Below are 25,712 nucleotides of genomic sequence, written 5' to 3'. Positions count from 1 at the left end.
CGGAGACCAGCTCCGGTGGCGGGGGTGTGGGCGGGGTCGTGGCCAGGGGGCGGGGCGGTGGGCGGGAACAGCGAGGCGGAGGGCGGAAACGAGCTCAGGGGGCGGGGCGGTGGGCGGGGTCATGGCCAGGGGGCGGGGCGGTAGGCAGGAACGAGCTCGGGGGCGGGGCGGTGGGCGGGGTCATGGCCAGGGGGCGGGGCGGTAGGCAGGAACGAGCTCGGGGGCGGGGCGGCGGGCGGGGTCATGGCCAGGGGGCGGGGCGGTAGGCAGGAACGAGCTCGGGGGCGGGGCGGTGGGCGGGGTCGTGGCCAGGGGGCGGGGGCGGTGGGCGGAGACTAATTCCCGCGGTAGGGGAGTGGCCGGAACAGGCTCGGCGGGCGGGACGGAGGGAAGAAACCGGCTCCGGGGGCGGGGCCGGGGGCGGGGCTTTCCGTGGCTGCACTCAGCCGCCGCGTGCGCCAGGAACGACTTTCCTGCAGTCCTTTCTCCACGTTCCCGCAGCACCGCGCAACCCTATTGAACGACGTGCCCCTATTTAGGGCTTTTTTGTGTGTGTGTGTGTGTGCATGTTTGCTGTCTTAATTTCTTTAAAAACGGGATTATATATGCACATTCCTCTACAACTTGTCTTAGAGATCTAACGCTATTTTAAGAATTTCGCGGGGACGGGGAGGCTACTAGGTTATAGATACATATATAGGAAAACTTTAGAAAGCGATACAAAGTCAGCAAAATATCCTCACTCCCAGCAGTGTCTCCCAGTCCTTTGCCCAGGGATAAACATCCTTTCCTCCTCTATCCTTTTAGGTATAGGTGTATATGTATGCATCCGTATTTGCTCAAGCCCAGGAGGGATGTCCCCAGGCAACAACTGAAACTGATAGACTGTCCCATGCTTCTGGATCTACTGAAAAGACCTTTACATTTCTGGTGGAGAGGGAAAAAAACAGCAATGGATTGATAGGGGGCAAAAAAAGAATTTTACCATTTAAAGAGTCAAAAAAAAACGAGAAAGAAATTTTGTTCATAATATTCTACATGGCATATCAACGGATAAGATTCACATGTCACAAAGTGCTAAACATTTATGTAATAAAATAGACATAGAATTTTGGTTTATCCTAATTCGTTAAATAATTACATTGCCCAAGGGGAATTATGTTTTAAGATATGTAAGAGAACTGCATGCCATTTTTTTTTCAGAGAAGTTATTAGAAAAAGTCAAAAGCTGAAAAATGAAAACGCTCTACAAGGAGCTAATTTAGAAATACAGAGTTACAACTTACAATGAAGAAGTTGTTTCTGAGAGTCAGAAAAGAGGATCCTTTTTCATTATAAAGCATTAAGTTTTATTTAAAATATAATTGTATATATAGGGACGCCTGGGTGGCTCAGTGGTTGAGCATCTGCCTTTAGCTCAGGGCATGATCCCGAGGTCTCAGGATTGAGTCCCGCATAGGGCTCCCTGCAGGGAGCCTGCTTCTCCCTCTGCCTGTGTCTCTGTCTCTCTCTGTGTCTCTCTTATGAGTAAATAAATAAAATCTTAAAAAAAAAAAAAAGACACGAGTTGGGCTCTGTGTTCAGTGGGGAGTCTGTCTGGGATTCTTTCTCCCTCTCCCACCCCTGTGGGAGTATCTTCCTAGATGTGTCTCTCATGAATAAATAAATAAAATCTTTAAAATATATACATAGTTGTATACACAGGCACACATACACACAGAAGCCTGAATTTGTATTCCAAAGGGATCATTGGACTGTAAGAAGAATTTTGAAAGTGATTCACTTTGTAACAATAGAATAGATTTTGAAAACTTCAGTTTTCAATTATAAAAAAAACTATAGTCATCCTTGTGGAAAATGCATACAGCATTATTTTCCAATGTGCATGATGGTAAGCACTTTATGCATGTCACTCCCAAGTATTTTCACAGCAAATCTATAAGGAAGATGCTATTATCTATCTCCATTTTACAGATGAGGGAATTGATGGCATCATATTGCTGAAATTTTCATATTTCATAGAAATTCTCAGTAGGTATTGTCTTATTTTAACATTGTTTATTGAATTCTCTCTTTTTAAAAATTATTTGAGAGAGGGAGAGAGCAAGCATGAGCAGGGGGCGAGGCAGATGGAGAGAGAGGCAGACTCTGCTGAACAGGGAGCCCTGGGATCATGACCTGAGCTGAAGGCAGAAGCTTAACCAACTGAGCCACCCAGGCACCCCTGAATTCTCTTTTCATTAATAAAATAACATGTGCCATTCTAACAAGTAAGCAAAGACTATGTAAAAAATTATTTAATAAAACTACAGTTTTCTTTGGAATATAGTTAACTATAGCAATCACTTTATTTTTCTGCTCTCTGCTTCACATCTAGGAAGATACTTCCTATCCTAGAAAACACTACTAAATATTCAAGAATTAGGAAATTCTCGGGATCTCTGGGTGGCGCAGCGGTTTGGCGCCTGCCTTTGGCCCAGGGCACGATCCTGGAGACCTAGGATCGAATCCCATGTCAGGCTCCCGGTGCATGGAGCCTGCTTCTCCCTCTGCCTGTGTCTCTGCCTCTCTCTCTCTCTCTCTCTGTGACTATCATAAATAAATAAAAAAAATAAAAAAAAAGAATTAGGAAATTCTCAAATCATATGCAAACTTCCTGAACACACAAAAAGCCATTATGAAAAAATATTTGATGAAAAAATCTTAAATTATTAATGAACAGAAATCAACACAAATCACAATTAGGCAAAATTTATCTGTAGAGTGGCAAATATTTAAACTTTAGAAATTTACAAAGGTAATTTGTTACATTAGCTAATGTATGTAAGAATTTTCTTTTTCAGTCTCACTGAGTGACAGGAAAACATTAGAGAAAAATGCACTGCAGCAGTATTTACAATAGCCAAAAGATGGAAACAATCTAATTGTACATTGTTGGATGAAAGAATAATGAAAATGTGGTGTGTTCATATAATGGAATATTATTCAGTCTTAAAAGAGAAGGAAATCCTGTCATATGCTACAACATGCATGAACCTTGAGGACATCATACTAGGTGAAATGAATCAGTCACAAAATGACAAATACTGCATGATTATATGAGGTATCTAAAATAGTCAAACTCATAGGAACAAAGTAAAATGATGGGTGCCAGGGGCTGGGAGTAGGGAGTGATGGGGAGTAGAGCTTCAGTCATGCAGGATGAGAGCGGGTGGTTCTGCATCTGTTGCACAATAATGCGCATGTGGTTGATATTATTATAATGTACACTTGACAAATGTCAGGATGAGTTTTATGTTATGTGCCTTTTTTCCATAGTAAAAATATTTTTGAGAAACATAGTATCCATTTCTAATATAGAATGCACAGAATGGAAAGGCATTCCTTAATTTGGGAAATCTTAAAAGGGCGTTAAAGCCTGTAGGAGAGGGACGCCTGAGTGGCTCAGTGGTTGAGCGTCTGCCTTTGGTTCAGGGCATGATCCTGGAGTTCCAGGATTGAGTTCCACATTGGGCTCCCTGTGAGGAGCCTGCTTCTCTCTCTGCCTTCTCTCTGTGTGTCTCATAAATAAATAAATAAAATCTTAAAAAAAAAAAACTTGTAGGAGTTTCCTGGGGCTGCCATAACAAAGTATCACAGACTTGGTGGTTTAAACAACAGAAATTGATTTTCTTGCAGTTTGGAGGCTAGAATTCTGAAGTCAGTGTGTCAGCAGAGTTGGTTCCTTTTGAAGATCATGAGGGAAGAATCTCTTTCAGGCCTCTCTCCTTGGCTTGTAGATGGTTGTTTTCCCCCTGTGTCTTCACATGGTCTTGCTTCTGTCCATATCTCTGTCCAAATTTCCTCTTCTTATAAAGATACCAGTCACTTGGACTGCCCTGAAGACCCAATTTTACCTTAATTAGCTCTATAAAGACCTATCTTCAAATACAGCCACATTCTGAGATACTGGGAGTTAGGGCTTCAACATAGGAATTGTGAAGGGAGGAGGTGGTGCACATTTCAGCCCATAGAAATCACTAATGGTTAAGAACTGGAATAACTCTCAGTCTATATGAGACCAGGACAAGGATATCTACAGCATCATTAATGTTCCTAATGACAAAATCATCTGCCCAGGAAATCCTAGAAGTTCTACTCACAATTTGATTTCTATTTTATTTTATTTATTTTTTATTTTTTTAAAATATTTTATTTATCTATTCATGAGAGACACAGAGAAAGAGAGAGAGGCAGAGACACAGGCAGAGGGAGAAGCAGGCTCCACGCAGGGAGCCCGACGCGGGACTCGATCCCGGGACTCCAGGATCACGCCCCGGGCTGAAGGCAGACGGTCAACCGCTGAGCCACCCAGGCGTCCCCTATTTTATTTTTTTTAGAAAGAGTGCACAGGTGGGATGGGAGGGGGGCGGAGAGAGAGAGAGAGAGAGAGAGAATCTCAAGCAGACTCCCAGCTAAGCACTGAACCCTACACAGGGCTGGATTTTATGACCTTGAGATGATGACCTGGGCCAAAATCAAGAGTCAGACACTTAGCGAACTGAGCCACCAGGCACCCCATCACAATTTGATTTATAATCAGTAAGCTCATCATGGTGACTGCATACAAGACCAATATATAAGAAGCTTTTTATACCTGAGGATAACAAGTTGAAACTGTAATAGAGAAAAGAACTCCTTTATTAGGTCAACAAAACATGAAAAATATGAAGCAAAACCTTAAGAAATACCCAATTAGTAAAAAAGAAAAGAAATACACAAATAGTAAAAAAAAAAATGTGGCTCCTGGTTTTGAACAAAATGGTATAGACTCACTTTTCCCTGCTTCTCCCTGATAAATACAATCAAAAGCCTTGGGAAAAATTTAACAAATAATTGTATAAAGACTAGAAGATGGAAATAAGAAGGTAGATTGGCTAAGGACCTCAGCACCTGAGGAATGACACACAGTAAGTTCCTTAAATTTTATTAGAATTTTCCATTTTCCCCATTATTCTCATCACTGAGATGTCTGTAACTTGGCATCACCAACAGACACAGGGAAATTAAAAGCTCTTAGAAAAACATGTTCTCTCTGGCTAAAGGGTCAGGTCATGGAACTCAGCAGGACAGAAACATTTTTTACCCACTCTACCCCACCTAAACTCTGTGCTGTCAGTGAAATGGAGTGGGAGTATAGACACCTATTTCCTACCATCAGCATCAGGCAGCAGAGGCAGGTACTTTCTTACCTGCTGATGGTCTACTGACTCCCTGATTCAGCAGCAGCAAGTGCCCCAGGAACACACTTTACTGTCCTGCCAGCAACAACAACAAAGAGCAAGCCAGACACCTGGACTCTTGCTACCTACTGGGCAACAGCAGACATCCCAGCTGGGTGCTTTCCTATTTCACTGGCAGCATCAGTGGACACAGTGTTTCTTTGTCTCCTGCTGGTGTGGTAGAAGATAGCCTTCTGGATCAATGTGAGGGGAGAATGAGTAGGAAATCTGGTCATTCGCACACCCATGGGAAATCAGCAGGCAAACCAGGGTTGCATTCCCTTTTCCAGCTGGCATCTTGTCAGTAGAGATGGAGTGGGAGTCTAAACTTCCACTCCCTTCCAGTGGTGGGCACGTGGCATCCCTTATTCTCTGAATTAAAGACAGAGGGAGAATCTTGAAGAAGTAGGAGCTGGAGAAAGAGCATGCCAAAAGTAGACTTCAGATCAAAGAAAATTGCTAGGGACAAGGGCATTACTTGAGGATAAAAGAATCTTTCCACCAAGAAGACCTTGATTACAATAGAGAATCAAAATATGTGAATCAAAAACCGATATATCACATTGTACACCATAAAAAAGACACATTGTACAACCTAAATATATACATTTTTTGTTTGTCAATCCTATCTCCATAAAGCTGAAAAAGAGAAAGAGAGAAATGTATCAAAACATAAGGTGGTTTTATTAATGATAGGTGATAGCTATATGCTAAAACAAGTATAACAAGGCGTTAATGGTAATATCTATGTGATGAGTATGCAATCATTCACTGTAAAATTCTTTTAATTTCTGTATTCTTGAAAGTGTTCATAATAAAATCAAAATCTAAAAAAAGTACTAATATAACCAGAAGGAAAAGTAGAGGGATCCAAAATTCTAACTGTGGACTTGAACATCTCCCTAATAAATTTATGGTACTACAAGACAAAAAGTCAACAAAGATATAGAATTGAACAATTGAATGATGTCATTAATATCAGTATCCAATCAACATTTATAGAACAGTCAGTTGACATTTATAGGACATTGCAACAAACCACTACAGAACACAGATTCTTATCAAATTCCCATGGAACATCCACCAAGATAGAACAGGTACTGGGTGATAAAACAAATGTTAACAAATTGAAATCATACAGGGTATATTCCCTGACCACAATGGAATCATCCTTAAATCAAGAACATAAAAATAACAAGAAAGTCTCCAAATAACTGGAAATTAATCCATTTATAAATAATCTATGGTTCAACAGGCACTCTCAAATGAATTTTTAAAAAGATGAAAATAATACAACATATCAAAATCTGTGGCATGCAGATAAAGCAGTGCATAGAGGGAAATTTACAGCTCTAAATGCTTACATTAGTTAAGAGGGAATGTCTGAAATCATTAATCTAAGCTCCCATCTCAAGAATTTTTTAAAAAGAAGAGGAACATAAACTCAGAGGAATCAGAAGGTAATAATGACAATAATAATGTCAATAAATTCTAAAGCAAATGAAATAGATAATATGAAAAAATGATAAAACATTAAAAAGGAAATAAAATCCATGATTAAGTAAAAACAAACTTGTATTTATCAATGGTTACAATATTGTAAAGAACTTATTTTCACCCCAAATATTTGATTCAGTGTAATAAAGTTGGAATAGAATCCATAATATACTTTTTTTAGATGAAGATGTTGATTCTCAAACTCAAGAAAGTGAAATTTTTTTTCTTTTTCCTTAAATGTTTATTTTAGAGAGAGAAAGAGAGAGAGCACAAGTGTGTACACACATGGGTTGAGGAGGGGGAGAGGGTGAGAATCTTCAAGTAGACTCCCCACTGAGCTCAGAGCCCCACACAAGGCTTGACATGGGGCTCTATCCCAGGGCCCTGAGATCATGACCTGAGCCAAAATACACACACACACACACACACACACACACACACACACACACACTGGAATACTACTCAGCCATCAAAAAGTGGAATCTTGACATTTGCAACAACATGGATGGAACTGGAGGATATTATGCAAACAAAGTTAAGTCAATCAGAGGAAGACAATTATATGATCTCACTCATATGTGGAATTTAAGAAACAACACAGGATTATAGGCGAAAGGAAGCAAAAATAAAACAAGACAAAATCAGAGATGGATACAAATCATGAGACTCTTAATCATAGGAAACAAACTGAGGTTTGTTGGAGGGGAGAAGAGTGGGGGGACGGGGTAACTGGGTGATGAACATTAAGGAGGGCACCTGTAATGAGCACTAGGTATTTTATAAGACTGATAAATAACTGACCTCTACCTCCAAAACCAATAATACATTATGTTAATTAATTGAATTTAAATAAAATTTATTTTTAATTTATTATTTTTATTTTAATAAAAATTTATTTTTATTAAAATTTACGAGATAAAACCTGAATCCCTATTTCCTCTTGGACTCATTTTAATTCTTAAAGCTCTTGAAGTGTAACTGAGGAGGAGGCTTCAGGGGTCCTCTTGGAGAACACCAGAGGAGAAAATGAGGACTCTGGTTCTGCTCCCAGGATCCAGCACACCGAAGAGCATCTTCATAGACCTCTAGCCAGGGAGAAACCAAGATGACACCTTGAGGGTTGGGATTAACATGGGTAGAGGTCCTTGGTACCCAGAACTCACCTTTCCATCCCACCAGCCATGAGCTGGGGTATGAACATGACAGACTGCCAGGTTTCCTACAAATAACAACCTACTCCTGCCCAGGAAGGCCTCCCCTCCTCATTTCCTGCCTTACTCCCCCTAATCCCCCAACATACATAGGAAGGTGTAAAGGGCATGGGCTGCCTGGTTGGATCACAGTTGTGGCTGGGCCTGGACTGACCTGTCCTGAGCTGTCCTGTATTACCTTAGAGTACTCTGTACCAAATGGCCAGAGGTGTTAGAAATAAGGAGCCAATGTCTATAGAGACGAGTAAGGCTCTCACTCTTGGCTCTTCTGAGGCCAGAGCCTTGGAAAGTTAGGGATACAACAGGACCACATGTTGCTCTATTGAGCATCTCTGGTCAAGTGAGTTGGATGAGGGACTGTCTCTAGAATGTGGGTGCCTTGTGACCAGAATTCTGTTGGGTTCTGTCACCAAGGAATTGAGATTACTTCCAAGATTCCATTTCCTGGGCCCCTTCCTTCACTGAAACCCACTCAAGACCCCCACTGGGCTATTGACTGCTCACCCTCCTTGGTTGTGTTATCTCCATAACTGTACACAAATATCCAACACAGCCCACCCCCACCGCTCCTTGAAAATGTAACCAGGGTCCCAGCTTGGAGGTCAGAGCTGAGTTCAGTTCTCTTTTTTTCTGTCAGTTTCTTATTCTGGAAAAGCCTTTGTGCCACTGGGGACCTCTCCAGTCTCCCAAAATGCATAATGGGGTTCATGCTAGTAACTACTTCCTTTTGACATCACCAGGTGTACATGAGATTATATCTGCAACATCTGTGGGTTGGTGACACATGTATCTGATGAATAAACTCAGAGATGAGAATTATAATAAAGAGACATAGCACAGGATACTCCTCAAAATGGGCCTGGGGTCCAACTCTACCATTTATTAGGCATTTCACCTTGGATGAGTGACTTACTTGTCTGTGCCTCAGTTTCTCCATCTGCCATTGGCATAATAACAAGTGTAACTATAAGGTCATGGAGAATCATTAAAGGCGTTAGTATTTGAAAGATGCTTGGAGCACCTAACATATTTCAAGTGTTATATCTGTATATTATAAATAAAATTTATAAATTCTTCTGGCACTGACTGTAGGCTCCCGAGGGCAGGAACTAGTGCCTTGATGTATGTAGAAAACACTCCATTACAAACGACAGATAAACGAATGAACCACATTTGTGAATGCAGTGCCTATGTTGCACATGTCTTCCTACTGATATTCCCTAGCAAAATCACACCCAAACATACCTGCTCTGTCTGGCACCCTCTTCTCTGATTCTATCCAGGAATCACTGGAGCTTCTTCTTAGACCCTGACACCCCTGCACACTATAGATTCTTTTCTCTGTGTCAGCGAATCTTAGTCCTTGTCCAATCTCTGCAGCTCCCATGGCCTGCACCTTGATTCTTTCCTTCACCTGGGAGAGAAGTGTCACCTCCAGAGCTGGGTAAACACACAGAACATGAACCTTGGAGAAAATGTTTCCTTGGCTGGTAGCGGGTAGAAGAATGCAGTGGTAGAGTGGGATATTGGGAAAATCCTCCAGGTATTGTCAGAGGGGTGGAGCCAGGGGATTGGCCAGCACCAACTGGTCTGGTTGGCCAGCTGTGGTAGTTAAATAGGGCTTGCATGTTCCACAAGTCCTAGTGCAACACGATCAATCTCACAGCCATGTAATCAGAATCAGCCTAAGAGTCCACATTAATCCAGTCTCGTCTGTTCCCTGACTCACAAATCCAATAGTGATTTGATAATAATGATATTTGTGTTCTATCCTCTTATTTTCATTTATTGGTTAGAATGATTCTCATTTAGATTTATTGTGTATTTTTAAAATGACCCTCCCTGAAGAAGTTCCCCAAACAAATTGTATTTACAATAGAGGCCAATGGTGGGCAAGTCACAAAAAATTTTGACTCATGGTTTCTGCTTTGGCTCTTCTTAATTGGTAAATTATATGGACTTTGGATGTCTCTCTTGAGATCAAGTCCAGTTTGGGCTGTGTGAGGGTGCAACCTCATGGCATTTGAGAAGTAGTGGTAGTACTCTGAGACAATGTCTACTTCAGGGTGTGTGTGCTGAGGCACACTGCATCTTGCTATGGGGTCGAGATACACTCCTCTCCTTGGGAAAAGTTTTCCCAGACATTTTGCTCTGGGCTTTATTTTTACACATGCCTTGAGCCGTGCTGTCAGTAGGACCACTAAGCACTCTATATTATGGAATTTAAATTTTTATTTAGTAGCCACCTTTACAAAGATAAAAACAAAAACAAAAAAAAAACAAAAAAAAACAAAAAAAAAGATAAAAACAAACATGTGAAATGAATTTTAATAATGGATTTTAAAACACTGTAACAAGATGTTTTCACCTGTGCATGCAATCAATGTAAAAATTAATAGGGATAGCTCACATTTTTGCCTGTGTACTGAGTATCAGAAATCCAGCTCTTCCAAACTGTGGAAGGAGCCTCGGTGCCCAACGAAAGATGAATGGATAAAGAAGATGTGGTTTATGTATACAATGGAATATTACTCAGCTATTAGAAATGACAAATACCCACCATTTGCTTCAACATGGATGGAACTGGAGGGTATTATGCTGAGTGAAGTAAGTCAGTCGGAGAAGGACAAACATTATATGTTCTCATTCATTTGGGGAATATAAATAATAGTGAAAGGGAAAATAAGGGAAGGGAGAAGAAATGTGTGGGAAATATCAGAAAGGGAGACAGAACGTAAAGACTGCTAACTCTGGGAAACGAACTAGGGGTGGTAGAAGGGGAGGAGGGCGGGGGGTGGGAGTGAATGGGTGACGGGCAGTGGGTGTTATTCTGTATGTTAGTAAATTGAACACCAATAAAAAAAAAAAAATTTAAAAACCCAAAAAACAATAAAAATAAAAAAAAATAAAAAAAAAATAAAAAAAAAATAAACATAAAAAAAAAAAAAAAAGAAATCCTTTGCTCATGCATTGCTCTTTTGACCTTGGCGAACGTCTTTATGACTGTTATTTTGAATTCACTCTCATATCAAGTAAATTACTTATATCTGTTTCATTAAAAATCTGTTTCTGGAAAAAAAAAAAAAAAAAAAGAAATCCAGCTCTTTCCATGTACAGCGCAGTCTCAATTTGAGAGTTGAATTTTGTCAGATGTACTTTCTTTGTATTTAGATTGTATACTATTCACAACTGTAAAATAGGATTCACATATCTAAGTTGTTGCAAACGTAGGTTTTCCACTTAAAGGTGTTGCCATATGAATACTAAAAAGCTCCTCCTGGGTCAAAGGAATCATTGTGGCCTTATCCAGAAAGGCCCACAGAATGGTGAGGGCAGATGGAAGAGTGAGGTGGTCTGAGGAGGTGAAGATGAGGCCCCAGAGGCACACGATGGAGATGACCTTTTCTCAGTGATTCACAATGAAACAGAGGGAGTAGAAGGAGCCCTTTCTCTGTGAAATATCAGGCAAGTTAAGGGATCTTGGATATGGATGAAGTAAAAAAGAAAAGTAAAAAGCTTGAAATAAGCTTTGTGAAAAACCAAGGAATAAATATGCCAACACATAAAAATAAAGTTTCCAGGCATTATGGATGCTTTGCAGTGGATGCAGAAGATTTTGGATTTATAGTGGTACCAAAGTATGTGTGCTCTTCTCAGCAGTTACCACAAGACTAACAGTAGCTATGACATGGCACATAGCCAGGGTCTTCCAGATTTGAAATTTTACAAGGCAGATATGATGAGTGTTAAGGAATTCTGGATTATTCCAAGGGAATTATTGAGATCATAGACCATGGAATCCAGGATTGATAGGAATAGGAGACAAAGTAAGGTGAGGTTATGGTGATCTGGCATCACTTACGATCTTGCAGGACAGGTAACTATTGTATGAGCATTTCAATGAAAACAAAAAATTAGGAATTTTTGATGGGTAAGTATGTTTTCTGAATTATTTATTTTTGACCACGACCATGTGGGTTGATGTAAAGTCTGGGATATGGGAGTGAGTTGCTAAGTGTTGGGCAGATGATAATTTCAATATTGGTGTAAGCTCTGAAGGAGCTATGAAAACCAAGTAGTCAATGGGTCAACCAAATGAATAGTCACACAACACAGAAGGATGATGGGGCTAGAGATTTAGAAAAAGACTGGACACCGTTATCCAGGGAAGGAGTACCAGGAATTGTGTGGTTGAAAGTGACAAGGACAAATAAGAATAAATCATAAAAGAGAGGGCCTTACATGATGGTGAAGGAGAAATGATCTGGAGCAGGTCCTAAATTTTGACCTTGAACTTTCGAGGTTCATCTCCGATGACATCCCAGGACACAGATCAGATCTATCCCCAGAGGTAGAGAAGGAAGGAAGAAGTACAAGATAACCCATACGATGCTCCTAAGAAGTCAGCCTTCATTTATCATTTTAGCCCAATCTCATGATTTATTTTTATAGGGTAAAAGGAAAAGAAGTATGATGGTCAAGCCTCCACAGAGAAAGAAACGTGATTGTGGAAACCAATCCAAACTAAAGTCTTGCTTAAGTGTCTCAATCCCTTTGAGGATGTCCAGTTACATATTCAAGAGGCCAGTTACCAGAATCACATCTCATCGTGGCAATGAGGTCAGATGCCATCACTGGGAGGAAACTCTGGACAAGCCCCAACAGGTGTACTGGCAGAAGAGGCTGCAAGGTCTCCAGGCCTGCAGCAGCACAGGGGAGCCATTAAGCACTTTGGATCTTGCGAAAATCTTACAAAAACTTGCACCTACATGCACAGGTGACTATCTGCCAGGTGTTCTTGCAGGGGGTCTGAACTCTAGCCCCATACCCACCCCTGCCGGGTCTTCAGATTTGGCAAAGTTGATTCCAGGAGCTGGCCTGACTATCCCACAGCTCCTGTGCAAACAATTTCTGGTGACTGAGGAAGATATCAGGAAACAGGACAGGAAAGTGAAGACAGCAAGACAAAGGTTGGCCATGGCACTGGCTGTAGACAGGTTCGCTAAAGAGACAGAGAATATGAGGGACCAAGAAAGACATTCCAAAAAACACCACGAAAAGAAAGAGAAGCTGGTGCAGATGAAATGCAGCACAGCACTTTATTAATGCCTCTTTGCAGTGTCCATGTTGTCTTCGTGTTCCAAGCCCTTGACTTATTAATATGCACCGGTAATTTTCTTGTATTAAATTATTTTGTGTGACATAGACAATCGAGACAGGGATCTTTTTGAGCTGCAAGATTGGGCTTCATGCGAGAAAGGAGATCTTTCTTTTCCATGTTGTACTCTTATCTTCCCTTACTTTGTATATTGTTTGTGTTGTAAAGTCAACAGAGAGTAATCAAAGCCTTGGGATTATTTAGTGTTTGCCCTCACAGTCGGTAAAATAGGCCTTGTCGAAGCGGACTGTTCTTTTTGTGTTATATTCCAGCAGATCCCAACAAAATATTTCTTTAAAGCTGTTCTATCTATGCTCTCAAAGAAGATATCTGTAGGTCTCTATTTTCTGTTCTTCGTCACATGTTAATTCAGAGTTCAATACAAGGAAATACCAGACTTTTCACTTTTAAAAAACTATCTGTGTGTTGGAAATTCGATTCATGAAAACTGATGTGCCATTTTGGGGATCATGATGTCAAGAGAGACTGTTTTCAGCTTCATTAATCTATCACTGAGCCATTGCCCATTGGAATTTAATGGTCAATGCGCTTGAGCAACCTGTGGTAATATTCAAATCCTTTTCATCATTAGTACTTTGGTGTCATGGATTCATCAGTTTCTCAGAATGAGTTATTAAAAAATAATATTTGAGGTATTTCTATCTTCCCTAAAAAGGAATTATTATAAAACGGAATCTTCTCTATTCTTCCATATGATATGCATCTGGAATTTTAGAATGTGTTTTATCATCTTGTTTTAAAACTAATTTGATTTCGATACACTGAATTTCTTCTTTTCCTCATGAGTCCTGTTATGTTTTTCTGGGTTCACATCTCTGCTTCCTGATGTACATCCTTTTACTGGTTCTTTGACTGAAGGCCTGTGGAGGTCAACATTGAGTCTGTCCATATTTTAGAGAGTGTTTTTATCTTTTTCTTTGACAGACAGTGTGGGTGAGGTGTTTAATTTAGGTTCTTAGGAATTCTTTTCCTTCCTTGTTATTTAGTATTTCTGAGCCTCCATATCATTAGCTATAAAATGGGAATGCAGCTCTCAAGGACAGTGAGTGTAAGAAAATGCACACAGAACTTGCTACTCATGTTGCATAGTAGATATTAAGTAGTCAATAATGATAGCTCTTGTTATCTTTATTATAATCTCCAGAGAAGGCATTCTCAGAGAATGGCTGCTTAAGACTGAGGATGTGAAGCTCATACCAAGTAAGTTTGAATGGGTGGCATTGCTGTGACTTCTCTGCCCTTGGGCGTCTTCAGCTGTGGTCTGCAAAACGTGTAGAGATCATGCCAACTATTCTCACAAACCCAAAGCAGGACAGCACAGCTTGCCTCGTGCCCGGCTCATTGAGCACTCCTTGCTGGGAAGCCCCTGCTCTGTCTAGTTGGAGTCAGTGCAGAGAAAGATGAAGAAAAACTGTCTAGCTTTTTCCTCAGAATTTTTTCCACATTGGGTGTTCTTTGTCTCTATATCCAAAGCAGACACTATGTCTCTCAAGCCTTGGTATTTCTCTGGGACTGAGGCTTCCCAGATCCTAGTGATTTCAGCTCCAAGTCCTAACATCAATTGCAGAGTCATTTCTGACCCACTGCTTGTTCTTTCTTGGACTATTTCCCATCTTGGAGTACCCAGGAGGGAAGAGGAGCCACTGAAGCAGACTGGTCTAGAAGTCCCGGTGAACCTGAGCTTCAGAGAATGAGACAGAGTTGGGTTAACTTTGGGAGTGGGGAAATATTGGAGGAATGGAGATGGGTGCAATGGCTGACACAGAGCCAAGGGGAGGTGTGCTCCAAGGTTTCTAGGAAGAGAAGTCTCTCATGGAGGTGGAATGTTGATTTTACACAATGACCACATCTAGGCCTCTTGCCAGTTCTGTTGCCCTTGAGAAGTGAAATGGCATGAAACCAAAAGACAGAATTGCAATTGTCCTTCAAGACCTAGTGAAAGGGGACCTTCACCTTTTGTCTTGGTCTCCTGTGAACTCGTAAGGGGCCAAGTCAAGAAGGGCCCAGAGACTGTGTCTGACCAATGTGGTTTATTGTTGTTTCAGCCAAGCTCCGTTGGAGCCTCAGGCAGAGCTCTCACTGTAGCTTCCTCAGGTCTAGGTGTGGCAGGTAATAGCCTAGGCTGTCCTGCTGCACCTCGTATTCTCCCTCCTTCTTCCGCCGGCAGACAGTGACCTGTGAGGGGAAGGAGAGGGCATGAGAATGGCCTGGGACCACAGGATGGGGGTGGCCAAAGCCACAGAGGCCTGCTGCTCTCTGTATGTCTGTCAACCCTTTCCACTTCATTTTCTCTCATGCCTTGTCCCTCTTTTATCTCTTTCTCTTCTTTCTTCCCTTTAACCCTATTCTTAATATATACATTTAAAGGTTTTTATTTATTTATTCATGAGACACACACACACGCACACACACACAAAGGCAGAGATATAGACAGAGGGAGAAGCAGACTCCCTGTAGGGAACCCAATGCGGGACTCAATCCCAGGACCCCAGGATCCCGACCTGAGCCAACGGCAGACACTCAACCACTGAGCTACCTGGGTGACCCTAACTCTATTTTTCTACCCTTTTCTCTGATATCCCATTCATATCTCTCCCTCCCTCCTTCCCTCCCCTCCCTACACAGACACACACACACACACACACACAGACACACACAGACACACACTCACACACACACACACTGTAGCTTAATGGAGGTATAACTGGCATACAATGAACTGTTTACATGTAGTAAAGCAAACCATTTGATAAGTTTTGATTATAACTCCTCAAACCATCACCACAATCAAGACAAGGAATGCTCGTCCTCTCCAAAAGTGTCCTATGCTCCTTTGTAATTCCTCCTTCCCTGCTCCAACCACTGATCTGACCAATATCCCTGTAGATTAGCTCGCATTCTACAATTTGTTTATAAACAGGATCATATACTACATACTTATTGTTGTCTGAGCTTCCTTTACTCTACATTATTATTTTGAGATTTATGCATGACAGTGCAATATTTATAATTCACTCATTTTTATTGCTGAATTAGTATGCCATTGTGGGGCTAGATGACAGAACTCTTATAACCCAATTGTTAAAAGACAAGCAACCCTTCTTTACTTACCAGGAAGCAGCAGATCAGGCATGTGATGAGTACCAGCAATCCCGCCAAGCAGATAAGGATGATGGCCCAGAAGGGGAGATCTGGGGAGACAAGTGCTGATGTGAGCCACCTCTTGTCATTCCCCCCAGGGTTCCTATTGTCCCTGTACTGTGCCTAATAGTCCCTGACATGGGGTGTCCAGTTTTCATCATTATCAAGACTCTGGGTACATGGTTTTCTTTGACTAGGGACAGCTTAAGACATTCTTTCCCCATCCTGGGCTGGGGTTTCTTGGAGGCTTACCAGAATTCTCAGCCAAGACATCGTTTTTGTTGGGAGAATATCCTGCAAGTGAATGAAATGGAGAATGCATGTGAGTGTGTTTTATGCTTTTTTGTTTTGTTTTGCTTTATGCTTTTTAAATAAAACTCTTCAAATATACAGAAAAACAGAACACTATCATAAACATATGATTTAAAACAATATTGTTTAAAATTAAATATTAAAACAATATTTCATCCAATGTATCAATTATCAGCACTTGTCATCCTTGCTTCATTCCTATTTTCACTGGAATCCTAAAGTAAAAATCATAATGTTCATCCATTTTTCTCTGAAAAATGAGGATACTTTGCTACATAATTCAAGTATCACACTACAGGAGTATAATAAATCAATCAAATTCATACCTCATCCCATGAGGATGGAGGACTGAAATTGGGCTAGGCCATCTTATGATGATTGAGAGAATGGGTCATCATAGTTGGCAAGCCCAAGTGATCTCTCTAACTTTGTAAATTCCCACTCAAATGCTCTCTTCTCTGCCTAGAAAAATACTCACCCCTTCTCCTTCACCAAATTGTTTTATACTCATTTTCCAGGATTCAGGTACAATGTAATTTCTTCCAAGAAGGCTTTTCTGATCCCCACTCCCAAGTATGAATTATTTCACACCAAATAATTTATAATTTTCAATTGCCCATTCTTGTTATTGCAACTGCAACATAAACCCCATTGAGGGTAGGGACACATAGCATTCACCAGGCATGGGGGAGAGTTTCAGGTCCCCCTACTGTACAACTTCTCCCCAGTCAACTTTTTATAGATGTGCTGTCCAATATGGAGCAGCTCCAAGTGGCTTCTTAAATTAAAAATAATCTGAATTAAACAAAATTTTAAAAATATGGTACCTTAGTAACATTAAAAATCAGTAACTGCAAAAGCCAGTCATAATAGCCAGACTTTAGGGGGATCCCTGGGTGGCGCAGCGGTTTGGCGCCTGCCTTTGGCCCAGGGCGCGATCCTGGAGACCCGGGATCGAATCCCACATCGGGCTCTCGGTGCATGGAGCCTGCTTCTCCCTCTGCCTGTGTCTCTGCCTCTCTCTCTCTCTCTCTCTCTCTGTGTGACTATCATAAATAAATAAAAATTAAAAAAAAAATTAAAAAAAAATAGCCAGACTTTAAGTACACAATAGTTGCATGTGGCTACTGCTCTGGATGGCACAGATACAGAACATTTCATCGTTGCAGAAAGTTCTGCTGCATGGTGCTGATCTAGAACAGAACTTGGCAAACTATAGACTATGGACCAAATCAGGTCCATTGCCTGTTTTTATATAGTCTATCTTGGAGAAAACAGGTCCATCCCCTATGCCTGTCAAGGCTGGTTCACGTATAGCTCGGAGCTAGAGTCCCTCACTGACCACTGGCCAAGTGACTTTCAGTACAGGGATGAGAAACAGAATTACAGAGAGGGAAAGTGATCAGCCGGAGGATACAGAGCTATCTCTAAGAAGGCAAGTATCTCCAATATTTTATTGGGGAGAAAAGGGCCTCTCCCTCAGTGGTGGGTAAAGCCTGAGGAGCTATGCCACCTCCTGCCAGCCTAAAAAAGTTTAATGCTGACTCAATCCCAGGTCTACAGATTCTCAGGAAAGGCCCCACATGTGGAGGTTGGTACCTAGTCCCCTGTCCTGGCCCAATGACTAGGAAGCCTTACCATCCACAAGGACACTGTTTCTGTCCAGAGTAAAGTTCTGCAGTTGGGTACCATTTTTGGTCAGCCTCAGGAACTCCAAGTAGATAGCAACTCTGTCTAGTCTCCGAGCCAATGGTGAAAAGTTACACACAGAGTCCACCCCAGTGTGGTTGCTGTGGGGGAGAGACCTGGAAGGCAAGAGGGATGAACAAGGATATCTTGAATTCTACCCTGCTTCCAGGTTCCCTGCTTCTAGGTCCTATCCAAAAGAACTTTCTGCAATGATACAAACATTTGTGTCTACAATATCAAAATACAGTCATTAACAGCCCCATATTGTTGTTGAGCACTTAAAATACGCTAGTGTGAATGAGAAGCTTAACATGTCATTTAATTTAATTTAATTAGCTTATAAATAAATAGCCATGGGGAGAAAATTTTTGAAATATTTGGAGTAAGGCCTTCCAGAAATTCATAAAATCATTGAGAACATTGGCAAGAATGATCAAAATCAACTTTTTCAGAAGTCTAGAAATTAACCAAAGGCTTGCAACAATCTGAGGATCATTTAGTTAAGAAAAAAATGGCTGGGGATCCCTGGGTGGCGTAGCGGTTTGGCGCCTGCCTTTGGCCCAGGGCGCGATCCTGGAGACCCGGGATCGAATCCCACATCAGGCTCCCGGTGCATGGAGCCTGCTTCTCCCTCTGCCTGTGTCTCTGCCTCTCTCTCTCTCTCTCTCTCTCTCTGTGACTATCATAAATAAATAAAAAAAAATTAAAAAAAAAAAAAGAAAAAAATGGCTGAATCTCAGTAAAGGGAACAAGCTTTATGGCATTAGAACTTCCATTATTCACATCCTGCTCTCATAATATCCCCAGAAACTTTGAAAGCCAGCAGTCTGAGAACCATGGTAGCTTAGAAAACCAGCAGCTTAGCAGCCATAATCTTTTGGAGATCCCCAAAAGATCCATTCCCATTTTCAATTGCCCATTCTTGTTATTGCAACTGCAACATAAACCCCATGAGGGTAGGGAATTTTCAATAGTTGACTTGTCTGGAGATTCCTTTAAAAAGCCCCATTTCTAGGGATTGTCTTTATTTGACTCACAGCTTTGTCAGTGAGGACAGCCTATCCCCAGGGCACTTGCCAAAAACAATCAGTGGTAGTTGTTTAACATGGCAGCTGACTGAGGGAGCCATACCAGTTAGGGTAGGCAAGAGGTGAGCCAAAAAAAAATATTTTTAAGTGGGGAAAGAGATGTCTCTGAGGGGTTTGGAAAACTCCAATGTGTCTGTGGGGATCTAGAAGGTCACAAGTGTGTGGGGCTGTGTGAATACTTCTTTTTTTTAAAAAGATTTTATTTATTTATTTATTTATTTATTTATTTATTTATTTATTTATTCATTCATTCATTCATGAAAGGCACACACAGAGAGAGGCAGAGACACAGGCAGAGGGAGAAGCAGGCTCCATGCAGGGAGCCCGATGCGGGACGTACCCAGGGACTCCAGGACCATGCCCAGGCCAAAGGCAGGCGCCAAACCACTGAGCCACCCAGGGATTCCCCCATGTGAATACTTGAAAAGGTCTTAATCTCTCAACTCTAGCTAAAAGGTTGGCTTAATATCTGAAAAAAATTATCAGTGTAATAGAGCATATTAATAGAATAAAGGACAAACACCACACAATGTCAGACATATCCAAAAAAAAAAAGAATTTGAAAAAATACAACATTCTTCATGATTAAACAAACAAAAAAAGTTAAACAAACTAGGAAAGTGGCTCAACCTGAAAAATAGCATTCATGAAAAACCCACAGATAAAACCATACTCAATGATGAAAGACTAAAAATTTTTTCCTATGACTAGGGACAAGACAGTGTTGTCTTCCCTCATTTCATATCTTATTTACATTTTAATAAATGAAATTCTAATAAAACAGGCAAGAAAAACAAAGAACAGGCATTCAGTTTTGAAGGAAAGATGTAAAATTATCTCTATTCACAGACGACATACTATTGAATATAGAAAATCCTAATATACACACACAAAACTAAAAACTGCTAGTTCAGTATGAATGTAGGATAGAAGGCCAATATACAAAAATCAATTGTGGGGATCCCTTGGGGGCTCAGCGGGGCTCTGCCTGCCTTTGGCCCAGGGCGTGGTCCTGGATCCTGGGATCAAGTCCCACATTGGGCTCCCTGCATGGGGCCTGCTTCTCCCTCTGCCTGTGTCTCTGTCTCTCTCTCTCTTTCTCTGTGTCTCCCATGAGTAAAATTTTAAAAATCTTCAAAAATCAATTGTATTTATATACACTAGTAATTAGTTCTTAAAGTGAAATTCATAAAACGATTCCATTCATAATAGCATCAAAGAACAAAATACAAAACACTTAAGAATAAATAAACTTAAAAGTATTGTGAGATATGTATACTGAAAACTACAAAATATGTTGCTAAATTTTGAAATGCCTAAATACATGGAAGAGCATCCCATCTTCATGGACTAGGGACTTATTATTTTTAAAATATTCCACAAATTGGTCTGCAGATTAAATGTAATCCCTATTAAAATCCCAGCTCTTTTACAGAAATTAACAAGCTGATTCTAAAATCCATATGGAGCTGTAAGAGACCTCAAATAGGTAAACCAATATGGAGAAAGTACAGAATTAGAGAACTCCATTTCCCAATTTTAAAACTTACTACAAAGCTATAGTAATAAAAATAGTGGCCACTAGTATAAGAATAGACATATAGTCAGTGGAATTGAACATAGGGAAAGGGAAGGAAAAATTAAATAAAATAAGATAAAAACAGAGAGGGAAGTAAGCCATAAGAGACTCTTAACTATAGGGAACAGACTGAGGGTTGCTGGAGGGGTGGTGAGTTGGCGATGGGGTAACTGGGTGATGGGCATTAAGAAGGGCATGGGATGTAATGAACATTGGGTGTTATATGCAACTGAAGAATCACTAAATACTACCCCTAAAACGTATAATACACTATATGTTAACTAAATTGAGTTTAAATAAAAAATTAAAAAATATACAGAACTTAGAATCCATAAACAGACTCATGCAATCATGGACAACTGATTTTCAACAAGAGTGCCAAGATAAAAGGGAAAGAATAGTCTATTTAACAAATCGTACTGAGACAATTAGATATGCACACAGAACATGAGAGACTCTTAACTCTGGGAAACGAACTAGGGGTGGTGGAAGGGGAGGTGGGCGGGGGTGGGGGTGACTGAGGGGGGCACTTGATGGGATGAGCACTGGGTGTTATTCTATATGTTGGAAAATTGAACACCAATAAAAAATAAATTTATTTAAAAAAAGAATGAAGTTGGATTTGTACCTCACGACATATACAAAAATTAACTCAAAATAAATCAAATGACTAAATGTGAGAGATAAGATTATAAAAACCTCAGAAGAAAACCTGGTGTAAATTTGTGAATTTGGATTAGGCAATGGTTTCTTAGATATAGAACTAAAATTACAAATAACCAAAGAAAAAAATTGATAAATTGAGAGTCGTCAAAATTAAAAATGTGTTTCAAAAGGCAGTACCAAGCAGGTAAAAAGGTTAAAAAGGCAGCATAACAAATGGAAGGACATATTTGCAAATCACTTATTTGATAAGGGTCTAGTATCAGAACATACAGAGAATGATTATAACTCCAACAATGAAAAAAAAAATCAATGTAAAACTGGGAAAAGAGAATAGGCTCTTCTCCAAAGAAGATAGAGAAATGGCCAATAAGTCCATGCAAATATGTTTAACATCACTAATTGTTAGGAAAAGGCAAAATGAAACCACAGTGAGGTACCACTTCACATCCACTAGGATGATATGGATGATTGTAAAAAGAGGACAATAACAATTGTTGGTGAGGATCTAGATAGTTTGAAACCCTCATATATTGCTTGTGGGAATGGGGCATGGTAGGGCCACTATGGCAAACAGTTCAGTAGTTCCTCAAAAGTTACCACAGAATACCATATGACCATACAATACCAGCCCTAAGTATATGCCCAAGAGAACTGAAAACACAAATTGATGCAAAAATTCACACAAGAATGATCATAGATCTATTATTCATAATAGACAAAAAGTGGCCACAACCCAAGGTCCATCAATGAATGGATGGATAAACACAAAGTGGTATAGCCACCCTTATGGTTTGCCTCCATAAGAGACTCGTAACTATGGGAAACAAATTGAGGGTTGCTGGAGGGGAGATGGGAGAGGGGATGTGGTAATTGGGTACTGGGCATTAAGGAGGGCACTTGGCATAATGAGCACTGGGTGTTATATGCAACTGATGAATCACTAAATTCTACTTTGGAAACTAAGAATACAGTATATGTTAATTAAATTGGATTTAAAGGAAAAGCCTTTTAAGTGGCCTAGCTATATTATAGAATATTATTTAGTAATTAAAAAAGGAATAAAGTACTATATTGCTACAACATGGATGAACCTCAGGGAAACATTACACTCAGGGGAAGAGTCAGTCACAAAAGACCACAGAGTATAAAATCCTTTTATATTGAATGTTCAGAATAGGCAAATCTAGAAGACAGAAAGGAGATTATTTGTTTGCTAGGGGATGGGGATAAGGGAAGAAAAGGAAGCAATTGCTAATGGGGACAGGATTTTAAGAAAATCCACCATTAGTGGGATGGTTATACCACTCTATAAATATACTACTAAATTGTACACTTCAAAGGGGTACATTTTAGGGACAGCTGGGTGGCTCAGAGGTTGATTGTCCGCCTCTGGCTCAGGGCGTGATCCCAGGGTGCCAGGATCGAGTCCCACATCGGGCTCCCTACAGGAAGCCTGCTTCTCCCTCTGCCTAACTCTCTCACTGTATCTCTCATGAGTAAATAAATTTTTAAAAATCTTTTTAAGAAACCCCAATGGGGTACATTTTATATGTGAATCATATCTCAATAGATGTGTAAACAGTTTTGATTGCCTCGTGTGATTAGTGGCTACACTACTGAGCAGTACAGTTAGACTGCTGGATTCTAAGTCATCTGGTTCTAGTCTTCTAGACTATCTTCTATGGGTCTTGACTTCAACAGCAATTAGTTTAAGGCGTGGATGCTACACTCCATATTCTATGGCCCCAACACAAGGCACCTCCATGTCTGCTGAGGTCTATACTGCCTCTCTTGAGTTTCTAAACCAGTTGGGCTCACTGGTTTAGGAAGAAGTTGGTTTTTAGGTAACAGTTCTATGCTCCCAGGGCTATGTTCCATAAGAGCTAGAAACTGGGACCATGACACAGGGACATTTTTACTTAAAGAATAGTGGGAGTCTCCAGAGTGATTAGGTCTTGAATTGGAACTCACCTGAATGCTAAAACTTGACAGCTAGAGAAATAGCTCTTGATGCTGCTGTTTCGGAAGACCTGGTTGAGCTGAAAGACAGGGCGATATTCCATTGATCACCATCCCAGGCCCAATGCCATTAGAGAATTTTTAGCCACTGAGCAAAATTTCCCACCTATTTTTTTCTTTTCTCAACAAACACTAGCCTGGATATGTATACCAAAGGACATCCCATTCCAGGGTATGACTTAGCTATATGACCCCAGACTAGCTACTAAAACTCTCTGAGCCTGTTTCTTAATTTGTAAATGGGTATTAGAACCTGTCTTCACGGGATGCCTGGGTGGCTCAGTGGTTGAGCATCTGCCTTCAGCTCAGGTGTGATCCCAGGATCTGGGATTGAGTCCCACATCGGGCTCCCTGCGTGAAGCCTGCTTCTGTTCCCTCTGCCTATGTCTCTGCCTCTCTCTGTGTGTGTGTCTCTCATGAATAAATAAATAAATCTTTTTTTAAAAAAAGAACCTGTCTTCATGAATTGTTATGAAAAATCACCCTCTGACTACCCAGGATCCATAGGTCTGTCTCTACATAGGGACAGAGTGGACATACAACCCCATTCTCACCGCATTCTCAATACTTCGCTTGTTTCGCTGATGTGTGGTGGTGCCTGGCTGGGCTATGTCCTCGGAATAGAGTAGGTTGGTGACAGTGAAATTCAGCTGGAAGTGCTCGGTGCTGGGACTGCTTGTTGGTTTGTCTGTCAGTAGGTGAGCTGATGGCTCCACTTCTATAATAAAAAGAAGGTATATAAGTTCTAATTAGGTGAAGATTTTAGCCAAGAAGTCATTTTAGCTTGGTTACTTATTCCTGGAAATGTGACCTGAGCTGGATTTTTAAAGTGAGCTACATAAGACCTTCTATTTACTGGGTCACTTTGAACCTACTGATCTGTCCATCCATCTGACTCTCCTCTAAGCATTATGAGAATTCACAAGTATGTGGGGAAGAGGAGACTGGGTCCCTCTGGGCGCACAGAAGGCAAGTGCAGGTGCTGACCACCTTAGGGGACATCCCTCATACACCTTTGCTGACCTAAGTTACTAATGTGTCTTGCCATCTCTAGTCTTCTCCCCCTCCCAACCCACTCACTATACAGCACCAGAGGATGAGCTTTCTAAGGCAGAACTCTGTGTTGTGTTCCCCTGCAAACTATTCCAGTGCCCAAGAAAGTCCCTCCCTGCACCTATAGCCTTACCTGCCACTTCTTCCATGTCAAAGTGTTTGCTCCAGCCACACCAAACTCCTTATAACCTCCCTAAGTATTCTATCGTCTAGGTTATAAACACATGTATCTCAACTCCCTATCTCTTCCCACTGGCTGGGTCATGTTCACCATCACATCTCAGTTTGTTCCTCACTTCCTCCAGAAAACTTCCCAGGATGGGCTGCGTGTCCCTCCTAGAGGTTCCCACAGGCTCTTGAAATTCCCTGATTATAACAGTTATCACAGTGCGTCATCAGTGCCTATTTACTTTCATAACATATTTGTTGAATGAATGAATGAGTCCTTCCATCAATCAATGCATGACTCATAATCAGAAGGCCTAAGAAGGCAACTTAGGATACTCTATATTTGGGGTGGGAAATACTTACATGTAAAAATAACCATTCCCTTGGGTGCAACTGCTCCATGATTTTTTCCTACCTCCCGTTGGATGACCCACTGCCATGGGTCATCAACATGGGCATCCAGAAAGTCCCCCTTTCCCCTCCAGAGCCTCTACCCATTCCACTGCTACTGAGAAGCCCCATTCTTCCTCATAGCCCCATCTCTTCAAACCATGAAGCCAGCCCCTAGTCTTGCACCTGTCACATGCAGGTCTGCCAGCTGATAGGTGGTGCCTAGCCAATGGGATGAGACATTCAGGGTCTTGTTCAGAAAGACTTGCTCCACCACACTGGGGTCCACATTAGAAGAGAACAGTGTCTTGATGGTGACCAACATGGAGCCCAACCTAGGGACAGAGACCATGGAACTCAGCCAGCATTCAACACCAGCAATGCCTCCTGAGTTCCTGTTTTATAGACCCAAAGACTTAGAGGCAAGATGTGAGAGGTTATCTGGCTTCCTCTTCCCCC

The 25,712-nt window shown here is 41.0% G+C and overlaps 2 protein-coding genes across 4 annotated transcripts in view; one reads left to right on the top strand and one right to left on the bottom strand.

The window, feature by feature from the left end:
- Positions 1 to 8,433: 8,433 nt before the first annotated feature.
- MBD3L1 (methyl-CpG binding domain protein 3 like 1) lies at positions 8,434 to 13,347 on the top strand. Of its 3 annotated transcripts, none has more exons than XM_077860058.1 (2): positions 8,434 to 8,570; positions 12,422 to 13,347. In XM_077860058.1, the coding sequence occupies exon 2, from the start codon at positions 12,440 to 12,442 to the stop codon at positions 13,073 to 13,075; it is 636 nt and encodes a 211-aa protein (XP_077716184.1). In that variant the 5' UTR covers positions 8,434 to 8,570; positions 12,422 to 12,439; the 3' UTR covers positions 13,076 to 13,347. The 3 variants fall into 3 exon arrangements, with proteins under 3 accessions (XP_077716184.1, XP_077716182.1, XP_077716183.1); XM_077860056.1 differs by lacking the exon at positions 8,434 to 8,570 and adding an exon at positions 11,768 to 11,900; XM_077860057.1 differs by lacking the exon at positions 8,434 to 8,570 and adding an exon at positions 11,795 to 11,846.
- The window catches only part of MUC16 (mucin 16, cell surface associated), a 107,310-nt gene continuing 94,641 nt past the window's right edge, over positions 13,044 to 25,712 (bottom strand). The window contains exons 61-67 of the mRNA XM_077860055.1: positions 25,440 to 25,588; positions 24,197 to 24,360; positions 23,595 to 23,662; positions 18,240 to 18,406; positions 16,542 to 16,583; positions 16,260 to 16,339; positions 13,044 to 15,323 (exon numbers count right to left, since the gene is read on the bottom strand). Of these exons, the coding sequence (XP_077716181.1) occupies positions 15,225 to 15,323; positions 16,260 to 16,339; positions 16,542 to 16,583; positions 18,240 to 18,406; positions 23,595 to 23,662; positions 24,197 to 24,360; positions 25,440 to 25,588 (769 nt within the window). The 3' untranslated portion in view covers positions 13,044 to 15,224. The remainder of the gene's footprint in view (positions 15,324 to 16,259; positions 16,340 to 16,541; positions 16,584 to 18,239; positions 18,407 to 23,594; positions 23,663 to 24,196; positions 24,361 to 25,439; positions 25,589 to 25,712) is intronic.

The sequence above is a fragment of the Canis aureus genome, chromosome 19 (assembly GCF_053574225.1).
Source record: "Canis aureus isolate CA01 chromosome 19, VMU_Caureus_v.1.0, whole genome shotgun sequence".
Lineage (NCBI taxonomy): Eukaryota > Metazoa > Chordata > Mammalia > Carnivora > Canidae > Canis > Canis aureus.
The sequence above is the reverse complement of the archived record's forward strand: the minus strand, read 5'-3'. Positions and strand labels throughout refer to the sequence as shown.